The sequence below is a fragment of the Phocoena phocoena genome, chromosome 12 (genome assembly GCF_963924675.1).
Source record: "Phocoena phocoena chromosome 12, mPhoPho1.1, whole genome shotgun sequence".
NCBI lineage: Eukaryota > Metazoa > Chordata > Mammalia > Artiodactyla > Phocoenidae > Phocoena > Phocoena phocoena.
In genome coordinates, this window is record NC_089230.1 from 88779377 (window position 1) to 88804763 (window position 25387).

Sequence of the window (25387 nt, forward strand, 5' to 3'; positions counted from 1 at the left end):
CTACTTACATTTGAAAACCTCAATACTGATAGTGCAATACATCTCATATTTTTAATCTGCTTCAAGAAGATTTAGTTACTTTTGACAGTTTCTTCTGTTCCGCATAAATCCTTACATTCCAACAAGCAAACAAAGACCAGGTAGAAGTTTAATTGGAATTTAATCAAATTTGTAGGTCAATTTGAGAAGAATTGATATTTATTTATTTATTTGAGCCTTTTAAAATATCTTTCCAAAAAAATAAAATGAACAAATTCAACTAGACATTCATTGATTAAGATAAAAAAGAGACTAATTTGCCAGGTCACAGTTGCTCTCCAGGTACCAAGGGCTATGTCTGTGTGTTTTAATAGAATTTCAACATCTAGAATTGCTGTAAAATTTGTATTGCAATCTGCTAAAGTTTCTGATAGTCTTCTATTATTTCTATGGCCCTCTGGCCTTGCACTGTCCAATCTGGTGAAGTAGATGGGGCTATGCTTGAATCCAACCCTGCAACTCTCAAGACTTTCAAGGGAACACTAATTACTACAAGCCCCATAGGGATACAGAATTGTTTTCAGTTTAAAATCTTGATAAGTCTGAAGGAACATTACAAGATCTTCCAATTGGGCTTTCCACTGTAATAGCTCTATTCCAATATGACAATTCTATTATTAAATATATTAACTACACTATACATTCTGGGACTGTGGGGAAAAGCAAAACAAAATAAAACAAAACAAGACAGATTTATTTCCCATCTAGCAGATCTGAATAATCTCTTACTCCTATTGGTGAAGCAGTGGTATTTCAAAAATAAGTATAAGTTCAGAGGGAGCTGAACTCAATGACTCTTAAAAGTGTGAACACTTTAATTTCATCATTAAATAGTCATACGAATAAAAGGTCTCAGCTCCCTCTGAAGAAGGCTTTAGGATGATATAGGGAACATCTGTGACTATATCACAAGATCCTAATGCAAAGGGGCGTCCTTCAGTTGAGGGACTGCATCTGTGACATAGCTTAGGTTTGAAATTATGTAAGCACCTAGGAATCCCAACAAAGACAACTGGAATTACATTTCTGCCCTGCAGGTCCATATATTTCATTCTATATATTCATAAAGTAGCATCATAGCATTCTGTCCTCATGTTTCATTTCTAGAAAATCATCACCAACTAGCCATTGTCCAGACTATCTGTGAATCTATCTGTTGATCATCATTCTGTTTCCCTGATTTATGTGGTTATTTGCTCTTTGTTGTATCCTGTAGTCAAGCATATCTAACACACTTTATCCCATTATTCTTGGAGCCCATTATTCTCATTCATATCAGGGACTCTAGCTTCCCTGCAGGAAGCCACATTGTTGCCTCCAGTCTTTAAAGGACTATCACCACAAAGTTCACTGAAACAGTAGTGACCCTTACCCACCCTATTTCAGTCTTGTGAGTGGAGAAATGCCCTTCTATATCCTGTGGGGATAGAAAGTAAGAGGTAACTGGGCAGCTTACACATAATTGATCCATTCATACATTTCCATTAACAATGAGCCTATGAACTCTGGCACTTCTACCTCACTAACCTAAACTGGAATTAAGCTCTGTTTTTGATCAGACAGCCTATCTGACAACACACCCAATATTAGCATCTTAAATCTTTTCTCTCCATCCATATCCATAAATTCAGCTCATTTAAGTCATATTTATTCTCCCATGGTCTGATCGCCTTAGATCCAATCCCATGCATTCTCCCCAATTTTGTGACAATACAGATTTCTGGGGTTTTATGCAATTCTTTCAAGGCATAAGGCTATCTGTTTCTAGCTAAATGTTTCCATCTCTCATCAGCAAAGGTGGAATCTAACTCTTTTTATGATCTTAAACCAATGAGAAATGCTTGGAAGAGGCAGGGGGAAACTGGCAACAGTTTATAAGTCAACTCTTTCAGAGGTATTTAACAGAAAGCTTGTAGGCTGAGAAGTGCAGATTCCCTAAGTCACAGGGCAGCCTCTCCCTGTTGCCTCTCCCAGTAGGGAGCTTAAAGTGAATTCAGAGATTTATAGTTCTGAGCCATGTCTATCCTCTCTCTACAGAGGTATGAACTCCTTTAAAATTACTATACAGGTTGTTTGCTGCTGTTGTTTAGCCAAAAACTGAAAACTCAGTGGTTAAAAATAACAATCATTTATTATTTTCATATCTGTGGTTTTCTAAAACTTAGCTAATATACAATGGGTTCACCCAGGTTTCTGTGTAACACAGCTGATGGGGGAGGTGTGTTTGCAAGTCTGTTATGTCAGTTGAAAACCTCCACTCCAAGTGTCTCTCATCCTCTTTAGACTAGCATGTTCTTCCCATGGAGTGGCAGAGATTCAAGAGAACAAGCAGAAACATGCAAAGTCTCTTAAGCCCTGGGCTCAGAAATAGCATCCTTCTTCTTTACCTATAGATCACTGTCCAAAGAAAGACTCATGGCCAAGCCTGAATGTGTGGGGCAAATAAGCTCTCTTCCTATGGTAAAGCTCTGACCAGGAGAAGTGGTAAAGAACTAAGATAACAAATGCTATCAACTAAACAGAAGCAAGGATTAGTACTTGGAAAATATGTCTACTATTTGCAGACTGAAGCATGAGGTATCAGCTGCCTGGCATTTCCAATTTGCCCCACATGAGGCCTGAGAGATAGCTCTGAGGCAGAGACTGAGATAAAATGTATAGTAGAACCAAAATAACCTTACAAGTCTAAATGAAGGTTTTTCATATGAATTCATTACATGGCTCTGAAGACCACTTTCCCAATTCCAGAATAAGATCTCAAAGAGAAACGGAAGGAAGCCACTCAAAATGCCTTCTGCTTGAAAGAGAACCACGTGGTGGGTTCATGAACACAAGAATGATGAGTTCACTTACAGGGTTGATATTGACCCTTCAATCTATCTGATGACAGCAAAGTGTTTCCAAAACCGAGAAAATCCTAAAAATCTTGATGGAAAATAACCAACTACTACTGGTGAGCAAGGTAACAGTCCAACATACAGATCACTAAAGAGCTTTTGTGCATATTAATCCTCAAGCTCAACGCATGATTAGGAAAAACTGCTGCCAATATAATATTCTGACAGAGCTGTGATTGAAATACAGCCTCTTCAGACATGAAACAGATGTTGGAGCTTTCTGAATATAGCTTTTGATCACCAGATTAGTGGTGCACTGCCCAGTGCCAGCATCTTTTTCCAGAGATCCCCCCCAGAGGTCAGAAAGTTAGGGAAGGAAATAAAGGTGCCCCAGCCTAAGGCCTGGCTCTATTCAGAGACATCCTTTGAGGATGATAGTGTAACAAATAGGGGATATTTGAAACCCCAAGACAATTTCTCTCTGCTTAAAAATGAAATGGCAGCCACTTTGGGAGACAGCTTAGCAGTTTCTTACAAAATTTACAGTATGATCCAACAATCACACTACTTGGTATTTGTTGAAACTTATATTCCACTCAAAAAACTACTAACAGATATTTATATAGTGGTTTTATTCGTAATTGTAAAACTCGGAAGCAGCCAAAATGTTCATCAGTAAATGAATGTATAAATAAACTGTGGTACATCCAGACAATGGGGTATTAGTACTAAAAAGAAAGGAGATGTCAAGCTATGAAAACTCAGAGAGGAATCTTAAATGTGTATTACTAAATAAGAGAAGACAATCTAAAATAGTTTACATTTATTATTATTCCAACTACATAACATTCTGGAAAAGGCAAAACTATGGAGACCATAAAAAGATAGTGGTTGTCAGATTTTAGAGGAGATGGAGGGGTGAGTAGATGAAGCTCAGAAGATATTTAGGTTAGTGAAATTCTTCTGTACACTATGGTGGTGCACAAGGCACTATAGTTTTGTCAAAATCCATAAAATATACAGTACCATGACTTAACCTTAATGTGAACTATGGACTTGAGTGATAATATTGGGTTCATTATTTATAATAAATATCCCACTCTGCTAGGAGGGGGCAGTGTTGACAGTGGGTGAAGTTTTGCATGTATGTAGTTAGGGGCTATGTGGGAACTCTACTTTCTGCTTAATTTTGCTGTGAACTTTAAACTAATCTACAAAATAAATTCTATTTTAAAAAATGCCATCAACACAGCACCCTTTTGTCTTTTCAGTGTGTAATTGGGCAGGGCCTAACAAGCTTGCTTTGGCCTGAGTTTGAGGCAACAAGCTTTCTGTAACACCTGAGTAGGAGCCATAGAAAACTGAGCACTAAGCATTGTCTGAAATCTGTGAGAGGATATGAAAAAACATGGGCAAAGAGCACACACAAGCAATTCAAAAGGTAAACAAATAAACAAGCAGTCAACAAATAATTAGGAAAACTGAAATAAAGTGAGATGTTTTGTCTTCCCAAGGCGAATCTAATCCACTGCTCATGAGAGGATAAAGAGCTATGTTGGGAAAAGTATCATAAAGTTATGGATAGGTATATGTCTTAGAGAAATCTTAAATACAGGTACAAGGAGATATGTACAAGGTTACATATTTGTGACATGTTTACGGTGATGAAAATTTAGAGACATTCTAAGTAAACAAAAATGTAATATGACAATAAAAGAAAACTATATAATTATTTAGTATGAATTAACTACCTAAGAATATATATTACTTAAATATTTATTGAAAATATGATAGAATGGAAGAAAAATTATCAGAATAATACATGCAACATATTGTTTAGTAAAAAAAAAATTGTAAGAACCTGCCAAGCTGTCTTCCAAAGTGACTATTCCAGTTTTTATTTCTACCAACAGTGAATGAGACCTTCTGTTTCTTCACATTCTCACAAGCATTTAGTGTTGTCAGTGCTCTGGATTTTGGCCACTCTAATAGGTGTGTAGTGGCATCTCACTGTTGTTTTGATTTGCATTTCCCTGATGACATATATGGAGAATCTTTTCATTGCTTATTTGACCTCATTATGTCTTCTTTGTTGAGGTTGGTTAAGGTCATTGGCCTATTTTTAAATTGGGTTATTTGTCTTCTTATTGTTGAGTTTTAAGAGTTCTTTGTATATTTTGGATGGCAGTCCTTTACTAGACATGTCTTTTGCAAATACACTCTTCCAGACTGTGGCTTGTCAGGTAATCCTCTTGACATTGTCTTTCACAGAGCAGATTTTATAAAACTTTAACGAAGACAAGCTTATCAGTTCTTTCTCTCATAGATCATGCCCCTGGTGTCATATCTACAAAATAACCAAACCCAAGATCATCTAGATTTTTTTCTTTCGTTACCCAAGGTCATCTAGGTTTTCTCTTTCATTACCTTTGAGGTGTTTTATAATTTTTCATTTTGCAATAAGTATGTGATCCATTTTGAGTTAATTTTTATGAAGAGTATAATGCCTCTGTCTAGATGGGGTTTTGTTTGTTTGTTTTTCGTATGTGGACGTCCAGTTTATCCAGCACCATTTATTGAAGAGACCATCTTTTCTCCATTGTATTGCCTTCCTCCACTTTGTCAAAGATGAGTTGACAGTATCTATTGGACTCTACTTCTAAGCTCTCTACTCTGTTCCATTGGTCTATTATCTATTATTTAATAATACCATGTGGTCTTGATTACCAGAGCTTTATAGTAAGTCTCCAAGTTGAATAGTGTCAGTCCTCCTACTTTTTTTTTTTTTTCTACAATATTGTGTGGGCTATACTGGGTCTTTTGCATTTCCATACAAATTTTGGGTTCAGTTTGTCAAAATCCACAAAATAACTTGCTGAGATTTTGATTGGTATTTCATTAAAACCAGAGATAAATTTGTCTAGAAGTGACAATGAATTTGGTAAAGTGGCAGGATACAAAATTAATGCACAGAAATCTCTTGCATTCCTATACACTAATGTTGAAAAATCTGAATGTGAAATCAAGAAAACACTCCCAATTACCACTGCAACAAAAATAATAAAATATCTAGGAATAAACCTACCTAAGGAGACAAAAAACCTGTATGCAGAAAATTATAAGACACTGATGAAAGAAATTAAAGATGATACAAACAGATGGAGAGATATACCATGTTCTTGGATTGGAAGACTCAACACTGTGAAAATGACTCTACTACCCAAAGCAATCAACAGAATCAAGGCAATCCCTATCAAACTATCACTGGCATTTTTCACAGAAGTAAAACAAAAAATTTCACTATTTGTATTGAAACACAAAAGACCCCGAATACCCAAAGCAATCTTGAGAAAGAAAAATGGAGCTGGAGGAATCAGGCTCCCTAACTTCAGGCTATACTACAAAGCTACAGTAATCAAGACAGTATGGTACTGGCACAAAAACAGAAATATAGATCAATGGAACAGGATAGAAAGCCCAGAGATAAACCCATGCACATGTGGTCAACTTATCTTTGATAAAGGAGGCAAGAATATACAGTGGAGCAAAGACAGCTTCTTCAATAAATGGTTCTGGGAAAACTGGACAGTTACATGTAAAAGAATGAAATTAGAACACCTACACAACATACACCTACACAACATACACCTACACAAACACCATACACAAAAATAAACTCATAATGGATTAATGACCTAAATATAAGGCCAGATACCACCAAACTCTTAGAGGAAAACATAGGCAGAACACTCTATGATATAAATCACAACAAGATCCTTTTTGACCCACCTCCTAAAGAAATGGAAATAAAAACAAAAAAATACAAATGCGACCTAATGAAACATAAAAACTTTTGCACAGCAAAGGAAACCATAAACAAGACCAAAAGACAACCCTCAGACTGGAAGAAAATATTTGCAAATGAAGCAACTGACAAAGGATTAATCTCCTAAAATATACAAGCAATTCATGCAGCTCAATATGAGAAAAACAAAAATCCCAATCCAAAAATGGGCAGAAGACCTAAATAGACATTTCTCTAAAGAAGATATAAAGATTAACACATGAAAGAATGCTCAACATCATTAATCATTAGAGAAATGCAAATCAAAACTACAATAAGATATCATCTCACACTGGTCAGAATGGCCATCAGCAAAATATCTACAAAAAATAAATGCTGGAGAGGGTGTGGAGAAAAGGAACTCTGCTGCACTGTTGATGGGAATGTAAATTGATACAGCCACTATGGAGAACAGAATGGAGGTTCCTTAAAAACTAAAATTATAACTACCATACGACACAGCAATCCCACTACTGGGCATATACCCTAAGACAACCATTAATTCATAAAGAGTCATATACCAAAATGATCATTGCAGCTCTACTTACAATAGCCAGGACATGGAATCAACCTAAGTGTCCATCAACAGATGAATGGATAAAGAAGATGTGGCATATATATATATATATATAATGGAATATTACTCAGCCATAAAAAGCAACGAAACTGAGTTATTTGTAGTGAGGTGGATGGACCTAGAGACTGTCATACAGAATGCAGTAAGTCAGAAAGAGAAAAAACAAATGCCATATGCTAAAACATATATATGGAATCTAAAAAAAAAAAAAGAAAAAAGAAAAAAAAGTGGTCAGAAGAACCTAGGGGCAAGACGGGAATAAAGATGCAGACCTACTAGAAAATAGACTTGAGGATATGGGGAGTGGGAATGGTAAGCTTGGACAAAGTGAGAGATTGGCGTGGACATATATACACTACCAAAAGTAAAATAGATACCTAGTGGGAAGCAGCTGCATAGTACAGGGAGACCAGCTTGGTGCTTCGTGATCACCTAGAGGGGTGGGATGTGGGTGGGTGGGAGGGAGACACATGAGGGAGGAGATATGGGGACATATGTATATGTATAACTGATTAACTTTGTTATAAAGCATAAACTAACACACCAATGTAAAGCAATTATACTCCAATAAAGATATTTTTAAAAATTGAAATAATCTAACAACTCACTTAAAACCAAGTGTTGTATCTGTATATTTAGTACAAATTGAATTAAACTATAGACACTATAACAAGAAACATGTTGAAAATGATATTTATTGCAAAACCCTTCATGATTACCTCCATATTTTTTAATCTCTTCCTTCCTCTTGGTTATTGGATCTGAGGTCTGAAACAGTTAATACTTGATGACATCATTTAAAGGCGAATTCCTTGAGCTATGACAGCATGTAGATGACAGCCCCAATTCATATACAAAGTCATTGCAAAACTGGATACTGTAATTGAGATTTTTGACAGTTGACAATTTATGTTTGATATTCAGTAGAGATAATGTCCTTTTAAGCTATACTCATCAGTTCACTTAGGTCAGTAACAATAATGTCAACCTACTGAAAATGTATAGCTAAATAGAGAATTCACCCAAACAATTAGAGTAATAGTGGCAGCTCCATTCAAAGAATACAGAAGAAGAAATTTTTTTCAAACGCTGGCTGCTATTATTATAGCCAAATCATTATCACTATTCTTTTATAGTGTGTGATGTTCATGATTTTAACAGTGTTTTACTGTTATAAAGTTGAAAATGATTGGTTAAGGTGCATTTAAATACAGATCAAAATGTGTACATTTTTCTATAAATTTTTACCTAGAAACCAGTTATTAAGCTGAATGACTTCTAGTCAACTGAATATTTTGCCATAGCATCATTGTTTCAGATTAAATCTATGGCCTTATATACTAAAATTATAATAATGACATAAAAAAGACTATTTTAAAGATAATTACTCTGTGGAGAAAATATATTATGTAGAAAACAGAAGACTCAAATAAATAGAATTAGAAATGAAAAAGAAGTAACAACTGACACTGAAGAAATACAAAGGATCATGAGAGATTACTACAAGCAACTATATGTCAATAAAATGGACAACCTGAAAGAAATGGACACATTCTTAGAAAAGCACAACCTTCCAAGACTGAGCCAGGAAGAAATGGAAAATATGAACAGACCAATCACAAGTACCAAAATTGAGACTGTGATTAAAAATCTTCCAACAAACAAAAGCCTAGGACCAGATGGCTTCACAGAAGAATTCTATCAAACATTTAGAGAAGAGGTAACACCCATCCTTCGCAAACTCTTCCAAAAAATTGCAGAGAGAAGAACAATCCATATGCATACTTTCCTTCTTTTCATTTTGTTTGAGGTACACAGAATGTACAACACCTTAAAATACAGCATCTTAAAGATGTAGATAAATTGAAACATAAAAGTAAACTATGCATATCATAGAGTATTCAATATCCTCTTAGATTAATATTAAGTTTGATATTTTTCTATGTGCAAATGTTCAAACTACTATTTTTACTTTTTATTACATATGCTTGTATACTTAAACATGCCTGTATCTCTTAAAAACTGAAAACTTACTAAAGAACAGAGAGTAAGATTTATATCATATTTTATAAATGGTTATTTTTAAAAAATATATTAGAGTGTTTAACTTCATAAAATTTTAATACAGGACTCTTTATTCATTTTGCAAATAGAAAATATTAATAATTATTTTATTAACAAATGTCATTACATACAAAGAAGAGTTGCTCAGGAATGCTGATTTAGTGTTACAAGAAAAAGGAATAAATTGCATTAAAATGTATTATAAATTCTCACAAAATTTCAATTGTTATAACACAGGCTAAGAAGTCCTTATAGCAAAGTTTCACCAGCAACATTTTATAGTTTCATTTTTGGATTTGACTGTAGGTTTCATATAAAATAATCTATTGATATATATATATATATAGGTCAAATCTTAATACTACAAAAATATTTTTAAATCAAAACTCTCATTAAAAACTCTATACTTCTGTGAAAAATGCCACTGGTAGTTTGACAGGGATTTCATTGAATCTGTAGATAACTTTGTGTAGTATCGTCATTTTGTCAATGTTGATACTTCCAATCCAAGAACATGGTTTATCTCTCCATCTGTTTGTATCATATTTAATTTCTTTCATCAGTGTCTTATTGTCTTCTGCATACGGGTCTTTTGTCTCTTTAGGTAGGTTTATTCCTAGGTATTATATTCCTTTTGTTGCAATGGTAAATGGGAGTGTTTCCTTAATTTATTTTTCGTATTTTCCATCACTAGTGTATAGGAATGCTAGAGATTTCTGTGCATTAATTTTGTATCCCGATACTTTACCAAATTCATTGATTAGCTCTAGTAGTTTTCTGGTAGCATCTTTAGGATTCTCTGTGTATAGTATCATGCCATCTGCAAACAGTGACAGTTTTACTTCTTCTTTTCTGATTTACATTCCTTTTATTTCTTTTTCTTCTCTGATTGCTGTGGCTAAAACTTCCAAAACTTTGTGGAATAATAGTGGTGAGAATGGGTAACCTTGTCTTGTCCCTGATCTTAGTGGAAATGGTTTCAGTATTTCATCACTGAGAATGATGTTTGCTGTGGGCTTGTCATATATGGCCTTTATTATGTTGAGGTAAGTTCCCTCTATGCCTGCTTTCTGGAGGTTTTTTATCATAAAAGGGTGTTGGATTTTGTCAAAAGATTTCTCTGCATCTATTGAGAAATTCATGTTTTTTCTCCTTCAATTTGTTAATATGGGGTGTCACATTGATTGATCTCCGTATATTGAAGAATCCTTGCACTCCTGGGATAAATCCCACTTGATCATGGTATATGATCCTTTCAATGTGCTGTTGGATTTGTTTGCTAGTATGTTTTTGAGGATTTTTACATGTATGTTCTTCAGTGATATTGGCCTGTAGTTTTCTTTCCTTGTAACATCTTTGTCTGGTTTTGGTATCAGGGTGATGGTAGCCTCATAGAATGAGTTTGGGAGTATTCCTCCCTCTGTTATATTTTGGAAGAGTTTGAGAAGGATAGGTGTTAGCTCTTCTCTAAATGTTTAATAGAATTCAACTGTGAAGTCATCTGGTCCTGGGCTTTTGTTTGTTGGAAGATTTTTAATCACAGTCTCAATTTCAGTGCTTGGGATTGGTCTGTTTATATTTTCTATTTCTTCCTGGTCAGTCTCAGAAGATTGTGCTTTTTCTAAGAATGTGTCCATTTCTTACAGTTTGTCCATATTATTGGCATATAGTTGCTTGTAGTAATCTCTCATGATCCTTTGTATTTCTGCAGTGTCAGTTTTTACTTCTCCTTTTTCATTTCTAATTCTATTGATTTGAGTTTTCTCCCTTTTTCTCTTGATGGGTCTGGCTAAAATTTCACAATGTGTATGGAAACACAAAAGACCCCAAATAGCCAAAGAAATCTTGAGAAAGAAAACTGGAGCTGGATGAATCAGGCTCCCAGACTTATGACTCTACTACAAAGCTAGAGTAATCCAGACAGTATGGTACCAGCACAAAACAGAAATATAGATCACTGGAACAGGATAGAGGGCCCAGAGATAAACCCATGTACATAGGTCACCTTATTTTTGATAAAGGTGGCAAGAATATACAATGAAGAAAAGACAGCCTCTTCAATAAGTGGTGCTAGGAAAATAGGATAGCTACCTGTAAAAGAATGAAATTAGAACACTCCCTAACACCATACACAAAAATAAACTAGAAATGAATTAAAGACCTAACTGTAAGGGCAGACACTATAAAACTCTTAGATGAAAACATAAGCAGAACATTCTATGACATAAATCATAGCAAGGTCCTTTTTGACCCACCTCCTGGAGAAATGGAAATAAAAACAAAAATAAACAAATGGGACCTAATGTAACTTAAAAGCTTTTGCACAGCCATGGAAAGCACAAACAAGATGAAAAGACAACCCTCAGACTGGGAGAAAATATTTGCAAATGAAGCAACTGACAAAGGATTAATCACCAAATTTTACAAGCAGCTCATGCAGTTCAATATCAAAAAAACAAACAATATAATCCAAAAATAGGCAGAAGACCTAAATATACATTTCTCTAAAGAACATATACAGATTGCCAACAAACACATGAAAGAATGCTCAACGTCACTAATCATTAGAGAAACGCAAATCAAAACTAAAATGTGGTATCACCTCACACCAATCAGAACGCCCATCATCAAAATATCTACAAACAATAAATGCTGGAGAGGGTGTGGAGAAAAGGGAACTCTGCTGCACTGTTGGTGGGAATGTAAATTGATACAGCCACTATGGAGAACAGTATGGAGTTCCTTAAAAAGCTAAAAATAGAACTACCATATGACCCAGAAATCCCACCACTGGGCATATACCCTGAGAAAACCATAATCCAAAAGGAGTCATGTACTGCAATGTTCATTTCAGCTCTATTTACAATAGCCAGGACAGGGAAGCAACCTAAATGTCCATTGACAGATGAATGGATAAAGAAGATATGGCACATATATACAATGGAATATTACTCAGCCATAAAGAGAAACGAAACTGAGTTATTTGTTGTGAGGTGGATGGACCTAGGGTCTGTTATACAGAGTGAAGTAAGTCAGAAAGAGACAAACAAATACTATATGCTAACACATATATATGGAATAAAAAAAAATTATGAAGAACCTAGGGGCAGGATAGGAATAAAGGCACAGACATAGAGAATGGACTTGAAGACATGGGGAGTGGGAAGAGTAAGCTGGGACGAAGTGAGAGCATGGCTTGGACATACATACACTACCAAATGTGAAATAGATAGTGGGAAGCAGCCGCATAGCACAGGGAGAGCAGCTCGGTGCTTTGTGAACACCTGGAGGGGTGGGATAGGGATGGTGGGAGCGGGTGCAAGCGGGAGGAGATATGGGGATATATGTATAAGCATAGCTGATTCACTTTGTTATACAGCAGAAACTAACACACCATTGTAAAGCAATTATACTCAAATAAAGATGTTAAAAAAATAATCCTCTATACTTTGTCTTGGATCTTTTAATATGATTTAATCAATACAGTCACTATATTTTAAAATAAGTCAGCTTTCTAGAAGCATAAAAACAATTTCTCTACTTATTAATTCTTTACTCATCTGAAGTAAGATAAAAAAACAAGATGAAAGACTAATGTAAAGCAGAGGTTCATCTTAGGGCTCTATGCCTCTGTGATTATCTTGCATCTTTCCATCTGTTTTCATCACGGAAAAATTGCCTCATGTAAATTACAATTACTCTTCTTAATCTCAACTTTATTTTAATGTATTGAAGTTTTTTCAGAAGTCCCCTGTTAAAATGCATTTTGGTGATTGGAAAAGTACGTTGAAAATATAAGTAAAAAATTTTATATCACTATCAAATTAAAAGAAATTTAAACAAAAATGTTCAAAACCTTGACAACCTATTTAATTCCACTGAAACTTTTGAAATAAAAGGCTTATCTTTTAATTGGAGCATCTAGGGTCATTTGTAGAGATGTGGATGGATCTAGAAGCTATCATACAGAGTGAAGTAAGTCAGAAAGAGAAAAACAAATATCGTATATTAACGCATATATGTGGAACCTAGAAAAGTGATACAGATGAACTGGTTTGCAGGGCAGAAACAGAGACACAGATTTAGAGAACAAACGTATGGACCCCAAGGGGAGAAAGTGGTGGTGGGGTGTGGTAGTGTGAGGAATTGGGAGATTGGGATTGACATATATACACTAATATGTATAAAATTGATAATTAATAAGAACGTGCTGTAAAAAAAGTAAAATAAAATTCAAAAATCAAGAAAAGTTTGAAAAAATAATATATTACATATTTCATGGTCTTAATTGTTTCTTTGAAGTAGGATGTGTTTACTATATGCATTCTTTTAAAAGTGGTTAAAGTTTCATCAAAAAGAAGAAATGTTTTAGAGACTTTTAGTATATAGTACAATAACTATTATAAAATTAAATGGGTCACTTAAGATGTTAATAAAAAGGTTCAATTTTGCTTTTTTCCCTCATCCTAGGTAGATGTGTTCTGAATAAAGAAGGGATGGGTACCTCCCCAGGTAATAATAGAAGGAAGTGCTGAAGGGATAGGGTCCTTTAGCCAGAGGCCAGCAGGAGGAAATGTCTGTCGAGGATCCTTTGACACAACCATGCACTTTCATTTTCTAAGTGTCTGAAGGGCCAGGTTAAGTGCAGAGAGAACAAATTGGGAGTGTTCACCACTGTGCTTGCCTCTCCTAGTGAGAGGTGTAGGGGTGAGTGGGGAGGAAAGAGAAAGAGAAAGGGAGATGGGGGGAAGAGTGGGAAGGAGGGAAAGAGAGTACATATATATACATTAATTTTCTTGGGAAAGACTGTACACAGAGATTCAAGGTAGAAGCTCTATTCTGGAATAAACATTTGATCTTCATGGAAATTTGCCCTAATGTGATGTGATAATGAATATAAGTTTTAGTAAAAACTATAGAAGGATCCACAAAGCTAAACATTAGATGGTAATTATAATTGAAAAATGAGCAAAGGATAATTCTGGGTAAGTAAGAAAATCTATTCTTGACATACCTTCTCAAAACTACCACACAGACAAACAAACAAACAAAAACTATTATGGGTTTTCTTGTGTATGTTCATTTGTTTTGTATTTTAGACTCCACATATAAGTAAAATCACATGGAATTTGTCTTTCTTTGTCTGATTTATTTTACTTAGCATAATACACTATAGGTCCATCCATGTTTTTGCAAATGGTAGCATTTCATTTTTTATGGTTTAATAATATTCCACTGTGTGTAAATACTACATCTTCTTTATCCATTCATCTGTTGATGGACATTTAGGTTGCTTCCATATCTTGGTTATAGTAAATAATGCTCTTTTGAACACTAGGGTGCAGATATCTTTTCAAATTAGTATTTTCTTCGGGCAAATACCTAGAAAGGGAATTTCTGGATTGTATGGAAGTTCTATTTTTTATTTTTTGAGAAAACTCCATACTGTTTTCCACACCAGCTGCAACAATTTATCTTCCTACCAACAGTGCACAAGTGTTCACTTTTCTCCACATCCTTGACAACCCTTGTTATTTCTTGTCTTTTTGTTAAAAGCCATTCTGAAAGGTGTGAAGTGATATCTCACAGACAGAAAGGACAAATTGGTGGTTGTCAGATGGGTGGGAGGTGGGAGGATGAGTAAAACAGATAAAGGGGTTTAAGAGGTACAAAATTCCAGTTGTAAAATAAATAAGTCACAGGGATGTAACATACAGCACAGGGAATATAACCAATAATATTGTAATAACTTTGTATGGTGACAGATGGTAATTAGACTTATCATTGTGATCATTTTATTATATATTAAATATTGAATCACTATTTTGTATCCCTGAAACTAATATACAATTGTAAATCAATTAGACTTCAATTAAAAAAAAAATCCCACATCTTCACCATAGGAAGACAAAGAACATGAAAATTTTCACATTAACTGATGGAGGAAGTAATAATATGTTTAAAATAATGAAAACAGCATTTCTCATTGTTATAATAAAGAATTTTAGACATAGAAATTGGCTAAACTAAAATGAATCCTATTATGTCAAATTAGAAATGGGGTGTTAGTATGCATTCATGCATTAATATGTATGCTTATAATATACATATATACACACATACACAAAGATATAGATATGGACATATATGTATGCATATACAGACACACATATATGTGTATACACACACACACACACACACACATACACATACAAATTATCTTGAATTCTAAATACCACTCTTCACTTAAAGGAGCCAGGACTCCTAGGAGAAATGGCTGATTTCACATCTAGGACTGGAAAAATGTAAGATAAACCTGGAACATCCTTCTAGAAAGTAAGCAAGTGCTCAAAGAATGATGGAGATGGGTCAAAAAGATTCGAGACAGCTTGAAGAGGTTCCCACTATCCGAATCTCACACAAACTGAGTATCAAAATCAATACAATAGTTATATATTTGACACAGTGAATAAAATAAAAATCATGAATTCATATAGCTACAAATCAATAACTGAATAAATCAACAAATGAATAAATGAATGAAAGAAAATGAAAAGCTCCTCCTAACAGTCAAAAGTCATCTGGTAAATGTAGAATAAATGATGAGTTAGAAAAGTACCATTTGGCAAATTATATAGAGATGATTCAGTTAGAGCCATCAATGAAGAACATCTCTTATTTTAAGTTGGTTGAAATCTCCAGATTCTAGGGTACTGATTTGATCATGAAACCACTCAGGAACCTTTCTATAATCACAGAAAATGAAATTTGGGTGGCAAAAGACAAGGGATATGGATATTTCTTCATTTTTAAAATGAGAGAAATAAAGGAGAAACAGAAAGAGAGGAAGCTCTATAAATTTAATGAATAAATTGCTATTTAGATTAGATTGAGAAAGTCAGTGGTCATTATTATAAATCTATCATTGACAAGAAAGATGTCCTAAAATAACTTCTAATATTCAACATTTCAGACTACCAAGTAGATTTTGCAACTTTTGGAAATATGATAGAACTGTCCTAAGTACATGCAACAAATGTATAAATTGAAATTAAAATCATTATATTATGTATTTTGTAGTAATACAACATTTTCAAGTTTATCAGTATGAAAAAATTTATGTCCTGGACATATCTTTTACTGCCACATCTGAGAACACTGTGCCCAGCTCCAGCCTACTCTATGATCACTTGGAATCATCATGGGTTCACTGAGAACAGACAACAGCAATTAAGGACAATATCATTAGCAAGTATATCTTGATTTTAGCAAGCATTTACAAGATTCTTTATGGATAGGAAGATATTAGTGAGATAGTGGAGATGGGGAAAATTTTCCCCATTTGAACATACCTTCAGGGAGTCATAGTAACTGGATTAACGTTACCCTAAAAAAGTGGTTACAGTCATTTCCCTACCATGTTGAGAGCTCTTGAGAAGTACAGTACTCTCTTATACCAGCATGACATTAGACATGCAATTTTAATGTGTTCTGTCCAACAGATTCAAAGATTCCACTCTTTCTTTATGATTAATTGGTTAAACCTTTTCTGTCACTTTCTCTAGAAGTTAGCTCTGCTTTTATAGGATTGTGCACCTGTCTTTACTGGCATATCTTTACTGTCCTGGTTTACATGTCCATGTCCTTAAATTGTCTATGAGACTTTCAAAAGCAAAACCAAGCTTATTTACACTTGGATCTGGGTATATGACTAATGTTTGGCATTCAGTAAATTAATGTGTGGTGAATGGGGAGCTTGGATATATTAGATTTCTGGTGGTTATGATTTTTGTTGAAATTATGATTATGTCGAAACAATTAGGAAGAGGTTTCCTCAGAAAATCAGAATAAAAATCTGTCTCAAAAACACTGAGGGACTTCCCTGATCATCCAATGGTTAAGACTCTGTGCTTCCACTGCAGGGGGCATGGGTTCGATCCCTGGTCAGGTAACTAAGATCCTACATGCCATGGTGCAGCCAAAAGAAAGAAAAAAGCATTGAAAGGATATTTGATAAAGCTTTTTTCTAGACTTCTACAAGATGGGGGAGAATTGCAACTATATAGAGCTTGTTTTGCTAAGTGCACTTTTCTCTCAATTTAATTTTATCTATAGAAATTCATTCCATGTTTTCATTAATATTTTTATGAATATAGAAGTTAAATTAGGAAAGACTAAATTACTTGTTTCTTCCTCTAACATTATTTATTTGTTTTATCATCAATTATTTGGTTGTTGCTTTTACTGATGCTATTCCACCAACACATAACTAAAACTAGTCACAATTCATCTAAGGAGGATTGGTCTTCTCCCTTCTGGCAAACAGATACAGACTGACTAGATGTTTAAACATAAACTTGGTGGGCACAATATCCAAGAAGAAACTGAGAATACATTCAAAGTGATCTTGCCACATGTACTTATATCTATAGCTGCCACAGCTTAGACTACAGAGGAAAGCAGTCAAGAGTCAATTGAGACAGGATCTGACTCAATAGAAGGAAATACTCATAAGAACAAAGAAATACTTCCAAATAAGAGTTGAGAACAAATCTGAACTCAGCAACTCAGAGTCATCAGATGCTGATGCATAAGATAAAGAGGAGACAGCTGGACATTGAAAGGGGGGTCAGATGAAGTTTCTGGAAGTCATTCTCAAGGACAAGGCTTTTGAGAGTCCCTCTGCCCATTAAGTTCATGACACTTTGAACCCAACATCTAATCATTGAATAACATTCAATTTCTGCAACATCTGCTACTATAATTAATCACTAATGAAATTGTTTTGTTAAAAGGATTTAAAAAAAATTAATCAGAAGGACTTTAGTATCAGGAAAAAATGTTATTCAATCCATGGAGAGAATAATTTTCAATTTTCAACATAGAATGTAGTTAAAGGTGATATTTATACTATAACAAAAGAAATACAGGTACAGAATTAAGGTCAATAGTATCTATGAAATTCCAGTAATTTTTTACCCAAATACATTCATTTAAAAAAACACTCCCAAATAAAGAACTTTTAAGGAGAAAAATATCTAGAAGATTGTTGGACCTTTGGTTGACTCATGAGATGGACCAGGGCAATGGGAGGCTCCTAACAAGATTCTGGTGGGCAGGTTCAGAGATCTACTCATCTTGTGACCTCCCAAGACAAGTCTCTAACTTAAGTTCCCTTACGTATTAAACCTGCCGTCTACTGATCTGGGGTGGTCTGACTCTTTCTTTGGTTTATTCTTGCTCTCTCTATATGGGGTCAGTTTATAATTTGACTTGGGGAACTCCCGAGGTTTTAAACCAATAAAGGTGAATTGTATTTTCTTCAAAGAAAAAAATTAAATGAAAATATTTCAATTTCTGTAAATTTAGTTAAAAGTCTGAAATTTAATATATATATGAATTATGTATATAATGAAATGCTATTTGTTGTTACATTATTTCTCTTTTTTTCTCTAGATTTCTATGTAATTGTGAACCTGAGTATCACGGATCTTTCTGTGAACTGGATATAAATGAATGTGAAATCTCACCTTGTCCCGATGGAGAAAATTGTGTCAAAAGAACAGGTGGATACATCTGCCTCTGTGCTCCTGGTTATTCAGGTAAATTTCTACCTGCTCTGTCTGTATCAACATGTTGGTTGTAAATAACTGGCATCCTCATATCTACTCTGCAAATCCTGAACTAACCTGTTCCATGCAAGTGGGGCAGGAGGATCAAGAGGCTCTTTGTCTCTTGTAAAAGAAACTAGTAAAAACAAAATTTATGCTTTTTAATCTAAAATTTACTAAACATTAAGAAATATATGAATTATACATCAAGGTATTTTACATTTTTATGCTTTTTTGAATTGAAGTTTATCTAAAGTATGTTTATATGCTTGTAATACAGAAAAGACATTGTTGTATGAATAATCTAAGAGAAATAGTACTGTTATATCCATTATACAAATGTTACTTTAAAAAAATATAAAGAGTAAGTTTAGCTCTTTTAAACATACTTATATGCTAGAAATCAATCCAGGAGCCCTTGTGAATTTAAAGTTCCAGGAGAAAAATATGATTTGGAGCCTGTTGCCTCAATATCAATCATTCCACAACATAAATTCTATCCAAAAATAAATGCAAAAGTCATCAATGAACTTAGGAAAGAACATTAGCCCTCTAAACTTCTGCTGAGAATTTGCTTTTATGAAATACAAAAAGCTATATTGTTTTGGCATACAAATATTAATTATGTGGACCCAGCAAGAATGTATTCAAATCTCAAATCATAATTTATTAATGTCTGAATTCTTCACCACTGGGATCTTCTGGGTTTCTTTCCTGAGAGAAGCTGGCTAAGTGAATCTAATATTAGATTCTATACTCTTAGGAGTAAAAAGCAAAAAACAAAAAAACAAAAAACTAGACAAATAGAACTGATATTGAAAAGCAAAACTGATAAAGAACTAGAAGCATTTCCAGCGAATAAGTGGTCAAAAGCAATAGGAAGCTGACCCCTGAAGAAAATATATACAGGTGTCTTCCTGGGGAATAATGATAGCTTCAGAAAAGGTTACCTTGGTAACAATTGTTACAGACACAGAAGTCTTGGCTGAAATTAAAGAAAAAAAAATTGAACTACAGTCTACAGATGTTATTACATAAATAAGAAGCAATACATTCTGGCTATAAAAGTATCTTTTCTAACTTTCATATTGTCCCTCATCGTCCAAATGACTGAGATTTGTACTTGGGACCACACATATCCAAATAGCAATACCATTCCCCATGCTATTGTTTTGCAGCTGCTACCACACTAACATTGTTAAAATAAGAAATGACACACGGAGCTGAATACTACTGAGAAACATGTTTTGTAAAATTACTTGATATAACACATTGTTCTGATACTTTAAATTCATCCTAAAATTTGAAGGATTAATGTGTTTTTTGTTTTTCTTTTCACAACCTATTTCACTGAAAGCTATGGTTCTTAGCATTGTTTCAAAATCTAAGATTGAGTTGCCAATTAGGCACCCCAGTGGAGAAGCTGAGTGCACAGTTGGCGGTATGAGGTGGTCTCCAATTGAAATATACATGTGGGGGTCTTCAGATATACAACTGTGGTGCTGGGTAGGCTCACAAAAGAGTGAGTGTGGATAGAAGAGAGAAGAGGACCAAGGACTGAGCCCAGAGGCACTGCGATATTTAGGGTTCCAGGAGAGAAGGAAGAACTCGCAAAGGAAATTTAAAAGAGCAGTCAGTGATACAGGAGGAAAAACAAGAGCAGATAGAGTTTGGAAAGGCATGTAAATTATTTCATGTAGAGGGAGTGATCAATGTTGTCAAATATTATTATGTCAAGTAAAATAAGGACTAAGTATTAACCATTGGCATTAGCAATACAAACGTCATTGGTGACACTGTCAAGGAAGCAGTTTTGCTGGAGTGGAGGGTGCAAAATTCTGTTTGAAGTGGATTTAAGAGAAAATGTGAGAAAAGTGCTGAGATGAATACACAGTTTATTAAACGAATATTTTTATTTTTAAAGAAGGAAACAAGAAATGGAGCAGTAATTTGAGGACAGAGTGAGATTGAAAATGAAAGGTTTAATTTTTACATTCTGTTTGCTTTTAAGTTACATGCTCATTAAATGATGCTGACTCCTGTGTAGAGAATGAAGTAGAGAGTTTCAGTAATAGAAGCAGCGAGGCCTATCAGAAAGCTTTGGAAATGGTCCAGGTGACAGATTATAGTGAGTTAGATTAGCACTGCCCAGCAGAGGTGGTGAGAAATGCCCTCACCTCGTATGTGCTCCATAAATATTCATGAATGATGAACAGTTAATAAAATATAAATAGAAAAGTGTATCACTGAACTAAATATCATTTTATAAATCATTGATGAGTCAAATTATGCCCCTTTTTATTTTTAATGAAAAATCTTCAACTTCCTCTCATTGATTCATTGGGTTCTGAAACACTGTATTTTCAGTTATTTTGGGGTCTCAAGCTTTTTTGGGATGATGCTCACATAAACCCATATTCATATAGCACATATGTATAACTGATTCTTGGGAAGGCCACTTAAGGAATAATGATTCCATGGGCTTCCTTTCAAGCTCTAAATTGGATTTTGTGTGGCCTGTTTTCCAAGGAAAATTTGAATTTTGTATTCAGAAAATTATGCTTGCTTTTTCATTAACTGTATTGTAGGCTTCTCATATTGGAATAAATTAGTTTTCTTCCTAATTTCAGAAAGATTTGTTGGAAGTTTACAAATGCCCAACTCACAGGCCATTGTGAAGGGGGTCTCACACCTGGTTTGGTGGTCTGCTATGACCCCTCCGTTGAAATCACTACGCAGTAACTGATGTAACCAAAGTGTCTCTGTAGATGTAGTCAATTCTGAGTTGATTTAGCCTTCATTTCAGGCCAGATGTGTCAGAGACTGGCAGCTGCTAAACTGTTTCCTGGAAGGTTTGGAGGATTCAATTCTTATACTTCTTCTAGAAAGCTATGATCATACAAATTAATTCATTCATATTTACTCTCTCCTTAATATACATATATTTGAGAGAGATCATAACTTAACATGGTATAGAACAGATATATTAATTGCCATAGGGAAAAATTATGTAGAAAAGAGATTATAAAAGGCTGGGATAAGGTTAGGAGATGGGGAGGTGAATTTAAAGAAAGCAATCAGAAAAGGCCTTGAAAAAAACTGGTTTGGATTAAGATTGAAATGCCATTTATATATTGGTAGATACATATATATGTGTATAGATAAAGAAATAGATTAAGAGATATCAAAAATCAAAATTGTACTTAATAAACTATAAAGGTGAGAATATTTCTCTAATAACAGATATTTATGTTTTATACATAATAGAACCATTAAGAGATGTGCTTCAGCCAGTGGAAACAGCACAGCATGGCACTGGCTGAAGAGGTGAGCAGGAAACTCAAAGCTCTCTCAAGAATTCTTGTTCACTGACGCCACATTCAAACCTCATTTTTGCCTCTTCCTCCTACCAGATCCCTATCTCCTTTTTCCCAACCTAATTCCATGACTCACAGTTATAACCACTGCCTTACTTGCATTATCCTGCCTCTGTCTCCTTCCATAACACTCATATCAAAACACCTCTATCCTGAAGTTAATCCCAACCTCCCATATATTTTTCATTCACATGGGTGGCAGAGAACAGGAGGAAAAAATACAAGTATGCATACACACACACACACAGACTCTCACACTCTACATTGGTTGCTCTTACTTTGACTTCCTGACCACAGACCTCAAGGAAGCCGTTGGTGCCTCTGACAGATGCTGCTTCTCACTAATCAATCCAGTTTCCCAGCATCCTAGCTTATTATTTCTGGCTCTCTCTTTTCTTTTTAAATTCCCATCAATCTTCCCTCTATTTAAATTTCAGTTTAAATATTTGTCTCTCATATTCCTGAGAAAGTAAAAGTGATCAGAAGAGAACTTCTTTCTCTTCCCACTAACAACTAGCATCCTGCAGAGATCTGCAGTCATACACTGTGCTTTTCTCTGGTTTCCCTGTTCCTGTCTGTGGTTATCCCTTCCACCGGTAAATTACTTCTGTCCTCTATCACCTATCATTAAAAGACATTCATCCTGACATTATTTTCTGCAACATAAATTCCTTCATCCATACTATGTCACTACTACCAGCATATAAATATTGATATTAACCTCTTTCTCATCTCATTTTTGAATCTTTCCCTTTTTATATGCTTATTAAACTACATTTCTTTTTTTTTAAACAGAATTGTCAAATCTGTATCAATTTACATTCTCACCAACGGTGCAAGAGGGTTCCCTTTTCTACACACACTCTCCAGCCTTTATTGTTTGTAGATTTTGTGATGATGGCCATTCTGACCAGTGTGAAGTGAGGTCTCATTGTAGTTTTGATTTGCATTCTTTAATGATTAGTAATGTTGAGCATTTTTCATGTGTTTGTCAGCCAGCTGTTTATCTCCTTTGGAGAAATGTCTATTTATGTCTTCAACCCATTTTTTGATTGGGTTGTTCATTTTTGGATATTGAACTGCATGTGTTGTTTGTATATTTTGGAGGTTAATCCTTTGTCAGCTGCTTCATTTGCAAATATTTTCTCTCACTCTGAGGGCTGTCTTTTTGTATTGTTTATGGTTTCCTTTGCTGTGCAAAATCTTTTAAGTTTAATTAGGTCCCATATTTTTATTTTTGTTTTTATTCTCATTACTCTAAGAGGTGGGTCAAAAAAGATCTTGCTGCGATTTATGTCAAAGAGTGTTCTGCCTATGGTTTTCTCTAAGAGTTTTATACTGTCTGGGCTTACATTTAGGTGTTTAATCCATTTTGAGTTTATTTTTGTGTTTGGTTTAGGGAGTGTTCTAATTTCATTTTTTTACATGTAGCTGTCCAGTTTTCCCAGCACCAATTATTAAAGAGGCTGCCTTTGCTCCATTGTATATTGTGGCCTCCTTTGTCATAGATTAGGTGACCATAAGTCACCTAATCTCTGGGCTTATCTCTGGGCTTTCTATCCTGTTCCATTGATCTATATTTCTGTTTTTGTGTCAATACTATACTGTCTTGATTACTGTAGCTTTGTAGTATAGTTTGAAGACAGGGAGTCTGATTCCTCCATCTCCATTATTTTTTTCTCAAGATTGCTTTTGTTATTCGAGGTCCTTTGTGTTTCCATACAAATTGTAATTTTTTTTGTTCTAATTATGTGAAAAATGCCATTGATAATTTGATAGGGCTTGCATTGAATCTGTAGTTTGCTTTGGGTACTATAGTCATTTTCACAATACTGATTCTTCCAATCTAAGAACATGGTATGTCTCACCATCTGTTTTTGTCATCTTTGATTTCTTTTTTTCTTTTTAAATTTTGTTTTATTTATTTTTTATACAGCAGGTTCTTATTAGTTATCTATTTTATACATATTAGTGTATATATATGAATCCCAGTCTCCCAATTCATCCCACCAACACCCCCTCCGATTTCCCCCCTTGGTGTCTATACATTTGTTCTCTACATTTTTATCTCTATTTCTGTCTTGAAACTGGTTCATCTCTACCATTTTTCTAGATTCCACATATATACATTAATATACAATATTTGTTTTTCTCTTTCTGACTTACTTCACTCTGTATGACAGTCTCCAGGTCCATCCATGTATCTACAAATGACCCAATTTCCTTTCATTTTATGGCTAATTAATATTCCATTGTATATATGTATCACATCTTCTTTAACCATTCATCTGTCAGTGGGCATTTAGGTTGCTTCCATGACCAGGCTATTGCAAATAGTACTTCATTTAACATTGGGGTGCATGTGTCTTTTTTAATTATGATTTTCTCTGGGTATATGCCCAGTAGTGGTATTGCTGGGTCATATGGTAATTCTATTTTTAGTTTTTTCAGGAACCTCAATACTGTTCTCCATAGTGGCTCTATCAATTTACAATCCCACCAACAGTGTAGGAGTGTTCCCTTTTCTCCACACCCTCTCCAGCATTTGTTGTTTGCAGATTTTTTGATGATGCCCATTCTAACTGGTGTGAGGTGATACCTCATTGTAGTTTTGATTTGCATTTCTCTAAAAGTTAATGATGTTAAGCAGCCTTTCATGTGCTTCTGGACCACCTGTATGTCTTCTTTGGTGAAATGTCTATCTAGGTCTTCTGCCCATTTTTTGATTGGGTTGTTTGTTTTCTTAAATATTGAGCTGCATGAGCTGTTTATATATTTTTGTGATTAATCCTTTGTCCATTGATTGTTTTGCAAATATTTTCTCCCAGTCTGAGGGTTGTCTTTTTATCTTGTTTGTAGTTTCCTTTGCTGTACAAAAGCTTTTAAGTTCCATTAGGTCCCATTTGTTTATTTTTGTTTTTATTTCCATTACTCTAGGAGGTGGGTCAAAACTGTTCTTTCTGTGGTTTATGTCAAAGATTGTTCTTCCTATGTTTTCCTTTAAGAGTTTTATAGTGTCCACTCCTACATTTAGGTCT

General features: G+C 34.6%; 1 protein-coding gene across 1 annotated transcript in view; it reads left to right on the forward strand.

The window, feature by feature from the left end:
- Positions 1-25387, forward strand: part of EYS (eyes shut homolog) — a 1660061-nt gene that overhangs the window by 518232 nt on the left and 1116442 nt on the right. The window contains 1 exon segment of the mRNA XM_065888819.1: positions 18818-18963. Within this exon segment, the coding sequence (XP_065744891.1) occupies positions 18818-18963 (146 nt within the window).